The 10,651-nt window shown below is 41.6% G+C and overlaps 1 protein-coding gene and 1 long non-coding RNA gene across 2 annotated transcripts; one reads left to right on the forward strand and one right to left on the reverse strand.

The window, feature by feature from the left end:
* Positions 1–1,560: 1,560 nt before the first annotated feature.
* On the reverse strand, positions 1,561–3,671 carry LRRC30 (leucine rich repeat containing 30). Its single transcript, XM_010124600.2, has one exon. It carries the CDS (start codon positions 3,597–3,599, stop codon positions 2,703–2,705), a length of 897 nt encoding a protein of 298 aa, XP_010122902.2. The 5' UTR covers positions 3,600–3,671; the 3' UTR covers positions 1,561–2,702.
* A 2,747-nt stretch (positions 3,672–6,418) lies between these two features.
* Positions 6,419–8,348, forward strand: LOC147601747 (uncharacterized). Its single transcript, XR_015257731.1, has 3 exons — positions 6,419–6,534; positions 7,086–7,239; positions 8,136–8,348. It is a non-coding gene; the product is annotated as an uncharacterized LOC147601747 (long non-coding RNA).
* The last annotated feature ends 2,303 nt before the right edge of the window (positions 8,349–10,651 follow it).

The following is a 10,651-nucleotide window of genomic DNA, read 5'->3' on the forward strand; positions in this document are numbered from 1 at the left end:
AAGAATTCAGAACACCACCTTTAGTCACATAAGATCATTTTCTGTATCTCCGAGAAAGCTATTTATAAGTGTCTTGACTGGGGAATGAAAGAAAGACTAAAGCAGTTCAGTAGAAATTATCTTCTTAATGGTAAAATCTGAATTATACATTAAAGTACCATTTATTCAATGAATTTTATTATTCTATTTAAAAAGGCAGAGACTTTTATGTGTTTCGTATGCTTACAAAGGTTTATTAGCTTGAGTAAAAGATTATTATTATTCAATTGAATAATTGAATTTTAAATTATTGGTATTGCACTTCATATTATTGCTGCTTTTCCAGATGCATTTGATTATGTCAAATTTGCCTTTTAATCCCCTGTCTGGAGACCATTTTCTCAAATCATGCACTGTTTCTCACCCTCTGTAGTGGTAGCCTAATGAACACACGCGGTCCAGTCTCACATTTTCCATGTAAATTACTGCGCATACCTCTTCTAGTCAGATTGCATTGGAGGCTATCTGGTGTCATGTAATCCTGGATACTGATATGTGGAAAATCTTTTCAGGTGATTAATGCCATAGGCATCTAATTTTCCTGCAGAGCACTACTGGGGGACTGCAGTGTTTACATGAATGCCAGACTTAGGGATATGAAATGGACATTTAGAAAAGTTAATAATCTGTGCCTAATCCCCTCCAAGAATTATCTGTTGGTATTTCTATAAATAATTGCAGCTTTATTTCTTGTTGCTAATTGAATCACATATTAATTTATTAGATGTATTGTTCATTTAAAAACTTGGAACTTTGCTATAAATCGCATTGCATGGGTGAAATAAGTACATATAAAGCTACATATACAATATCTCTACATTTGAAACATATATTAAGTAAAAAAAAATCACAAAACAGCTGTGCTTTGGTGTTTGTTTACCTGCTTTGTTTGTTTGTTTGCTTAATGCTCGAGCAAATGTGCCCTTCAAGAAGGTTTCTCATTTGCTAGAAACACAAGATTTGTCCTTGACTGCACACTTTGAAACTGTGATTCCTAGGTATAACACTGAAATTCTCTATTAAGATAACAAACAATACACAAAACAATCCAACATAATAAAAATCAGAGTAGGCAGCCCTGTATTCTGTAAGCACTGATTCTTCATTGCTGTGTTCAATACTGCACTGGTAACGTTAGTGTGGCCAAAGGTGCTGCCTTTGCTTGCATGTACCTATGAATCACATAATTGTCTGCTGTTATCAGGCTGCTTCTACCTTTGCTGAAGAGTTTTTCTCTCAGCCAGGGGTTGTCCATTAACTTCACTAGAAGCAGGATCAGCTTTCCACAGCCTTCCGTAATTTCGAGTAAATTATGTTTTAGAAAGTAATCATTGATTTCTGAGATTTGACATAGGATAGGAAGCACTTTAAAAGTGGCTTTGAATACTCTTAATTAGCTCAAGAATTACAGGCTCATTCCTCTTTTATGCTGCCTTTGCAAGCGTTTATCTCAACTGATTTCAACGGAGTTGCTTCTGTTTTACACTGGTGTAAGGGAACAAAAAAAAAAAAGGTTGCATAAATTGTTAACAGCTCTTTCATACAGCCTCTTTATTGCCAAATAAAACTTTGATGAAGGACATTCGCAGAAGATCAATATGAGAAACCACATAAGACCTGACTTTTATGCTACTGGCTGATACTGAAAATCACAGAAATAAGTATTTGTTTTTGAAGCTCTTACTTAAGCTGATGATTGGTTTGATGCTGCTTTTCCTGAAAGAAATATTTCACCTTTAGGAGACATACAGCCTCCTGAGTAAAGTTACTTCACAGCTCTGATTGCAGGGATGCAGGAAAGGGAACAGAGTGCAGTTGTTCATCTAGTAAAGAGCAACTTCATCTGACAACCTTCATTTCAGGCAATAAGGATCCACGTTTATTTCTCTGCTTGGCGTGGACGCTGCTCCTGGCTGATGTGACACACCACTGTCAGCACCCTAGGAGGATCTGCTTGAAAGGCTGTGCATCTCAGGAGGGGAGCTAAGGGTTTTGAGGAAGTCTGGGGTTTTCTTCCAAAGAACTGGAAAATCACCTCATTGACGGTGATCTTCACCTGTAATTTATAGAGGCCAGCTCACAGCTGTGGGGTAAACAACAAATGGTGTTGAACTGGCCAGTAATATACTGTCTGTGGGCTAATATAGCTCAGGATATATTCACTGCCACAACTAAATTGAACATTTTCCTTAAGATTCACTTAGACAGCAGTGTTTGTTTATGTAGTGGTTTATCTGCGTATGAAGAAGTGAGCAGGAGTTAAAGTGCAACTGCAATCACATATAGTAAATCCAATCTATATTAATATTCCTCCAACCTAATAGCTGGCAAATATACATTTCTGCACTTCTAGACGTCTACCGTATTTTGTTTCTGTGAAACAAAGAGCAAACATTTTATCACAGGTTTGTGGGGTTTTTTTTTTCCTAAAAAAAACCCAAACAGGCCAACACTGAAGGTTACAGAGGTCAATATTTTTAGAAAGTTTACTCTTCATACACTTTATCAAGACCATCATACTTTACTTGCTTTCCGCCAACCGTTACTAAAGCCATCCACAGTCTTCGAAATCTGAGTGTTATGAAGTGGAAATGCCTGCTCAGGAAAGTGCCCTGGTGTGACTGAGTCTTGATGACAGGCTTAATCCCAAGCTCAGTGGAAACTCAGTTGTGCTCCTTTTTTCCCCTGAGGTAGTTGAAGAGGACATCCAGCCCCCCCTCGACAACCTCGGGCAGGGGCCGGGACAAGGGGTTGTGGGCAATGTGGAGGCCTTTGTCCATCGGGTTCCATGCGATCCGTGGCAGCCGGCGCAGCAGATACAGGTCGTCCGGTAGAGTCTGTATGGCATTGTAATCAACATTTAGTAACTCCAGAGTGGTGACGAAGCAGAGGGACCGAGGCAGGGTGCGTATGTTGTTATTCTCTACAATAAAGATTTGCAGATTGACCAGATACTGGACACTCTCTGCAATGTTTTCAAGTCTGTTGGACCCTAGGTGCAAGAAGTCTAAGCTCCTCAGTGCGAAAACACAGAGAGGAATTTGCACAAAGCGGTTGTTACTGAGGTTCAGTTTCCTCAAACTTGTCAGGTCAGTGAAGCTCAACGGCAGTTGCGAGATGCAGTTGTGTGAGAGGCTCAAAACCTCCAGCTTCCTGCACAAGCTGAGCTCTGCTGGCACTTCTGTCAGGCAATTCATATTGACGAACAAGACCTTCAGGTTCCTCAGCAGCCCAATCTCTTTAGGCAGACACTTGAGGCTGTTGCCACCCAAGTTCAGCACTACCAGCCTGTCCAGTTTCCCCAGTGAAGGAGGAATCACCAACAGCTGGTTGCGTGAAAGGTTCAGTTTCTGCACCTCAGGCAGTCCCCACAAGAAGTCAGGCGTGCTGGTCATCCCTTTCATTATGAGGCTCAAACTGACATAATGCAATCCCCGTTTCAGCAGTGACTTGGGCTCTTTCCCTGAGAGAAGAGCATCTTCCCAAGCAGGCAACTTTGGACCTTTCCTCAGAAAAACCATGCTCCTCCGCTCCTCGTTCTTTGAGTGCTCAGTTCCCATAACACCCTGTATCCCTCCCGAGAGATGAAGTGAGGTTTTCTTCCCTTGAAAGTGCTACACCAACACGCAAACGCCAACAGAGGATGACAGCTTGCAGGAGGCAGGAAAGTCAAAGCAAGGAGATAAGGAGGAGCCTGTGAAGTGCATCTCAGTCCACCAGCGCAGTTTCCATAGCTGCTGAGGGAAAGTTTCACTTTTGGGGCTTATGTTGGTCTTGGTGCACGGTCTGTAATGAAATACTTGCTCCTGACTTGTGAGCAAACCTGTTCAATTCAAACTGAATGCCACAAGGCAGCTGTCACTGTCATTTGGCCTGGGCTTTATTGGACAGACATGTATCTTCACTGCAAAAAGGTCACAAGGATGCTGTATATAACTTCACCATGTCAGCTTTCTTGGCTATCTGGTACATACCATGGCTGCAGGACAATTAACAAGAGTGACTTCAAAAAACAAACAAGCAAGCTATAGAAGAAAACAAGCAAAAAAACAAGCCATAATTTCAATTCAGATTTAAAGGACATTTTCACAATCATTTTTATTTTGATGTTCCTGATTTCACTGAAATATTTACCAGTCCACCAGAAAACTTTGCTTGTAAAGACTTTTCATGCGAGTCCTTGTTTTCTGTCTAGTTAAAAAAAAAATACTGCTCGTGTTAGTTTTTATATCCTCTTTGTGGCAAGGACAGGCTTCTTTCTTTTTAGAAAGGGTACCACGTTCACTACAGCAGTGACATTTTCCAGCGGTATCTACACCCACTTGGATGATTGCTTGCTACCCACGTCGCCAAGTGTGAGCAGTCATACCATGCAGTTCTCCCCAAATTACTCCGTCCTAAGTGTCCTGTACTGCTTTCACATCTGTGAGTGAAACTTTGGGGGTCTGGTTCTTTTCTGCTGCAGAAAATGCAGCTGCTTGATGTGCCTTTCTCTGCAAACTTTCCTGTTTTTCTGGGCTATTCTGGGGTACAGGGGGACTAGCAGACAAATAGCTTGAACTATAAATGACATTTAACTCTGGGATGGAGATACTGATGGGAGAGGAAGGAAGCAATGAGATATAATAATACTCGACAACAGCTGAAGCTAGCTCTGCTGATGAAAGGAAATTGTATTGCTACAGTATATGCAGTGAGTTTAAACTCAAAAGGGATCCTAAAAAGGATACGCAAAAACTTCAGGCAGTATTTAAATGAGGTGAAAATTGCAGCAAATAGTACAAGACTTTCAGGGCTTTTCCTCTCCAGTGGATCCATGGTGATGAAGATGCTTTGCTGCTGCCTGAGAGATTTGGTGAAGAATGCACCCTCCTTACCACCTCATTTCAGAGACACTCACCTTAAAACCCCGCATTAGGTCAGATGCTAAAGGACTACTGCACAAAGCTGCAGTGGTCCTTGGGGCACTCAGCAACCTCTTTGGATTCAGTCCCTGTAGTCCCTTCTTACTGCCAAGCACTGCTCAGTCTCTTTTCATTTTTGGGTCCCTCATAGAGTTGCACCTGCTTGGGAGGAGAGGGGAGAGAGGGGGCACCCCTGCAGTTGTGTCTGGCGAGCAGAATCCTAAAACATGAGAAGAGCCAGGAGTACAAAAACAAGTGTGAGATGGTGGCGAGCTGAGCGAGCCACACCACTAAAACGTGTGCCTTAACAAGGCCGCGTGGCATAAAAACAACTGCTCCTGAGGCTGCAATATTGCATCCCCCGGAGTGCCAGGACAAGCCTGAAAAGGACTGAGGAGAGTTGTAGCTGTTTGGTTAGAACGGGTTGGCAGCCTGACTGAGAGTCACAGATCCCTCCCTCACAAGCACTTTCTGACAGTATTTATCAGTTTACAAAACAAACATTGTATTAAATCCCATTGCAGTCATAAGCTCTGACTCAGTGTTCTTCTTAACAGCCATCCAAACGCACTGCCCAGAGTGGCAGTGCTGCTGCAGGCAGAGGAAACCCAACAGCAGGTTGAGCTCGGGCTAGGTTGGGCCTTGCGTGACAGGGAGACCTAAGGCGAAAATGTGGCCCTTCAGCCCAAGCAGGTGGAGAAGGAAAACCCTCTCACGAGTCCTAACTCTGGGTTGTCTGCCCAGCTGCTGTTCAAAATGCACTGATTATCAGCCAGCCTAAATGGATTTGAACAAGGCATTCCCTTCTGCAGCAGCAAACACAACGGGAAGAAAAAAGCCTTTTAGAGAGCATTTACAAAGTTAGGCATTTTCCTTGTTTTCATTGCACTGCTAGAACAAGGAACCTGATGCAGCTCTGCCCAGCGGCCGGTGTCCCACTCTGTGGCTGGGCTCACACTCAGGCCCATGTCCCCACAGTTGCTCCAGAGCTCTTCCTTCAGCAGATCACTTTTAGTAACAAATGAAAACAAAACACAAAGGAAGCACAGACTCCCTGTAGCCACAGTCTCCCCCCTGGCTGGCCAGATATTTTTGGATGAGAACGTCGGCCCCATCTCCAGAATGCGTTAGAGTTCACTGCCCGGGGACTTGGCACGGCCTGGTCTGGCCTCTCACCACAGAAATCCTCATTTCCTAACAGCATGACTCAGCCAAAGTGCTCTGTCCCCTTCCCTGAAACTGACGATTTGAAACTGAGCCTGTGATAGAGCCCTGTACAGTCTGGGTCTGGTTGTTGTTAGAAAGCTTCACCCGGGGCTCTCTATCAAACAAAAATGCTTGTGCTGCTTCAGTCAGGACCTCCTGCTACAGCATTGCCGTATCTCCACTGCCTGTCAGGCAGCAGCAGCAAAGGAGATTTAAAAAAGAAATTCCACATCTGCAGCTTCCATTGTCCGGTTCCCTTCCTGCCTCTGTGAGTACTGTAACCACTGCGCAAAGAAAAAAAAATAACCATTTCCTTTTCTTTGTTCTCCAACAGAAAAACAAGCTATTGAGCACGCTTGCAGTTGTGGTGACGGGAAACTCTGAGGTAACCAAATTAAATTCCTTCCTTGTAATCGGGATAATAAAACCACAGTGGCCTCATCTGGACATCTCAGGAACTAAATTTCTGAACAAAAATAGTCCTTTATCTATCCATGTTCTGGACAGGTTTTGTTCCTACACTTTTCAGCTCTGCCCTGGCCTGCGCTGTGCTGTGAGGATGGATTGATTCCTTTGGGTTTCCTGAGCCACTGAAACACTGACCTGTGTCGACACACCCTGGCAGAAAGCAGAAATAAATTTAATACATGCAAATTTCACAGGGGAAAAAAAAAATCCCAAATCAGTGGGATTTACATGATATAGTGTAGTTGATAATTGCTTCGTGGATTAAACAAAAATGATAGTCTGCAGGGTTAAAAAATAACCCAAAACTTGCTGGAGAGCTTTGTAGTCTAACAACTAACATAACAGAAGCTGCACTATTAGCAATGATAAAAAACCTAGTAAGCTGACAAAAATGATGAGCTACATTTTCTGACATTCTTTGACAATGCAAATGATTAGATACTTTTTTTTTTTTTTTTTTTTTGGAAGGAAGCAAGATTGTCAGCCCTAGAAAAAGCTTTAAGATGAGTTCACAAAGACCTGGAATTTTAAAGTCTATTATCTACGGCTCTTTATTTACCTGCAAGTCTGGAAACTCTAGAATACACTTGTAAAACATTTTCAAGCTTTCCTCTGCAGCCAGGTGGGGGGGGCTGGACAATTGCATTGTTTTTAAGTGAAAGTTGAGATCAGCACATAATTACTTTTCCATAGGATTTGAGCTTTTAGTGAAATAGACAATAGCAGCAGATTTAAATGAAATTATAGCCATCTTGACACACTTAATTTCAATTTTATTTTCCCGCAAAACCAGATTCTGTCATTGTCTTTTGAATTGGTAAGCATAGAGTAGACAGCTATAGTTTAATCAGCATATGCCTCTAGTTTCATAATTGATTTTGAAGCAAATTTCATGTTCTCTATGGAGTCAAAATCTTATACAGGTCCTCTGGATCAGTTTTATTAAAAAAATATATTAATATAACATGCAATAGGTTAAAACTTTAAGCATAACCTTTTCTGAAATGCTGGGGAGTTCAACTCCTACTCTTTCAGAAGAAATTTTCATTTTTGTTCATTATCTGGATGCTATAATAAAAATCCAGTTAAATGAGGATACAGAAACTACCTAACACTTTGTGTGACAGAAAGAATGCTTTGGCTAAAAAGGGTTAATTTGTTTCAAGTTCAGCAGAAAGCAACAGTCATGCTGGAGAAATATTCACTACAAATACAACTGCAGCTGCTGAGCCATCTTCTCTGTGCTGTTTCTTTCCTCTGAAGTAAATAAAGGCTTCTAAAAGTTTCAGTGCCATGCAGACTGTCAAAAATATCCTCTGGTCTTAGTGCTAAGGAAGCAAATTTTGTAGGTTTTTAACTACTTTGTACTGGTTTGTTGATCTTGCAACTCTTCTGAAATACTGAGTCAAATTTAAAAGGTAATTTGAGATTTATGAGATGTGACATAAGCCAGGAACAATTCTTAAGGCAATTTTAGATTTCCTGTTAATTTGTTTTTAATTATGGTGCTGTTAACAGCCTTTAACGCCTGTGTGTCCCTGGAGCTTTCCTGGAATGCTTTATTAAGGTCCTATGTGGAGCTGCTGGATCATCTGACCCATGAAGAATTGGACCTGGGGGTGAATGACTGCCTATGCAGGGGCTCATTTAACAAGAACTTTGGCAGACAAAGTTTTTCTGCAGACGTCTTGACAGAAGACAAGTTCAAACTATCCATAGTATGGAATAAAGATAAAGAGATTTGGTTTTGTGTTTGTATGTGAAATGAAATGACAGGCTCGATTCCTCCCAGTAGTCAGTGGCCAGCAGTGACTCTCATGTTGCATGGAATTACAGGAAGTTTTATTTCTTTTCTGTAAACTTGCAATAGTATTTTGAAATTCCAGAAAGTGCATAAATTACTGGTTGGTCAGCTCCTACTTCTGCCGCAATTTCCTTATGTGTACACAAGCCAAATAGCTGGTCTGTTTGACTATATTACACAGTGGCAACCCATGATCCCGCACTGTGGTATCACCCATGTCCTCTGGGCCACTGGTTTGTCCTGTGCCCACCATCATTCTGGGAACTGCCAGAAACCGCCTGCCTTAGGTGCTTGCCTGTTCCTCTGCAGGGAAAGGAGAGCTTAGCACGTGGACATGCTCCAGGGCTGGGGTACACCGAGGGCCCTGTCCTGCTTTATTTAGTCATCTGTGCACAATCTCCGTGTCTCAGCCTTCTCCTTCTCTCATGGCCAGTGTGGTGACAGATTTGGCACCACTTATAAATGTATTTGAAGTCATTACATGGAGGATAACATTGCAGTATAGAAAGCATTTGCTGTTCTATTATTCATCACTACATTTATGAACAGTCATATCTACATTCATAAACGCTCATAAAATAATCTATACCTGCCTGTTAGCAATGTGGATGCTTGCTAAATTCTACTTGTGGTCTGTGGCTTTCCAAATCACATAAAAAAAAAAAGGTTGGAACAGAGTCTCCAAACTGGATTAAGTAGCTTTTATTATAACTGCTGCCACATCACCTCTGCCACAGGTACTCCTTTTCAGAGAGCTCTCAAAGGTAATTTTGTTAAATTTTGAATGCATCATAAGAAAGAAAACAGCAATTCTTGGAAAACAGAAGAGAGAGCCTGAATTCTCCTTGCCTAAATCTAATTTGATCCAAAAAGAGGTGTTTCTTGGCCTTGTCTCACAAAGGAGATAATCTAAGTGTCCATCACATGCCTACTTGATTGGCCTTCATGCAGAGTACATCGATACTTTCCTTTCTTTCTTTCTTTCTTTCTTTTGGATTACAACTCCTTCCAAACTTCTTTCAGTGCCTGGAGCAGATTCAGTTCAGCTGCCTGTGGTGTACAACCCCCAGTTCTCTGAAGCATCTGGTGACCAGGGGCTACACGTCACTCTTGAAACGAGGGAGTCTCCCAACCTCTGCCAAAGCTGTTGCTCAAATTAGCCGGGTTTTCTTAAACATCCATGGGTGCAGACAGTCTAAAAATAAGCATGACTGTATGGTCTGCTGGCAGAACTCCCAGTCCCTCCTCCAAAGACTGCTTAAGTATTTTACATTTAATGAGTCACTGTAGTTACCTACTTGGCTGGAATCAGAATATCCATGCTCTGTTATGGAAACAGAAGGCAGAGACGACCCTGATGGCCCCAAGCACAGAGGAGCATTTGCATGGGGTCCTAGGTGTAGCACCTGTAGTTTAGAGACAGATAGGATTTAAGCTGGACCATTAATCCAGTATTATCTAGTAAGAGTATTACAGACTCTCCCTGCTCAATCTGCCAATATTCTGATTTTGATAGACTGTTTTTAAAATAAGTAATTGTCTCCAGGCATTGCTAATGTGAATGTGTCTGTGTCCTGGCTCCATGGGGTTCTGCATGCCACAGTAAATACCAGGTGACTGAATGTTACATATGGCAAAGTTCATTGCTGCTGTGCCTATATCCCTCTTTTCTATTCTAATCGTTCAACTGTGTTTGAAAGTGCTGTTGCATCATAAAGTCTTAAGGGACAAAGACAGAGGGAGGTTGTAAAGTTATTTTAGAAATAAAATCAAACACCAAATGATCCAGTTTTTCATGCTTGATTTTGTGTTTGAAATAAATGCATGCTTCTCCAGTTGAAAGCACAAGCCCTTTTTATCTTAGTCCTTGTGAAATTTGGCAAATCAGTACTGCAAATCAACATGACCCAGTGTGAAAGGGTTTAGGTATTTCCATCCAGAGTCCATTACAATAATGATTGCAAAAAAGAACTTAAGAACTTAGGAAATAATTCAATCAAAGCTACTGTGGAGCCTTAATCCCAGATCCATGACTTTTACACAAATTTTACTGATATAAGAAGAAACTCTGCATTTACCTTCATATGGCTGATAAATGATAAAACAGAATCTAATTAAAATTCTCTAAAACACATGCCAGTGTCTCGCTTTGGGATTTATCAGAGACACTATCAAACGAAAGGGCAGGCATCCCTCTAGACATTTGAAGACTCAATGCTGACAATTAATA

The sequence above is a fragment of the Chlamydotis macqueenii genome, chromosome 2 (genome assembly GCF_036417535.1).
Source record: "Chlamydotis macqueenii isolate bChlMac1 chromosome 2, bChlMac1.mat, whole genome shotgun sequence".
NCBI classification, from domain to species: Eukaryota; Metazoa; Chordata; class Aves; order Otidiformes; family Otididae; genus Chlamydotis; species Chlamydotis macqueenii.

Bases quoted from the DNA above. Each gene is read 5' to 3' on its own strand.
- LRRC30 (XM_010124600.2), bottom strand. From the start codon at position 3,599: ATGGGAACTGAGCACTCAAAGAACGAGGAGCGGAGGAGCATGGTTTTT.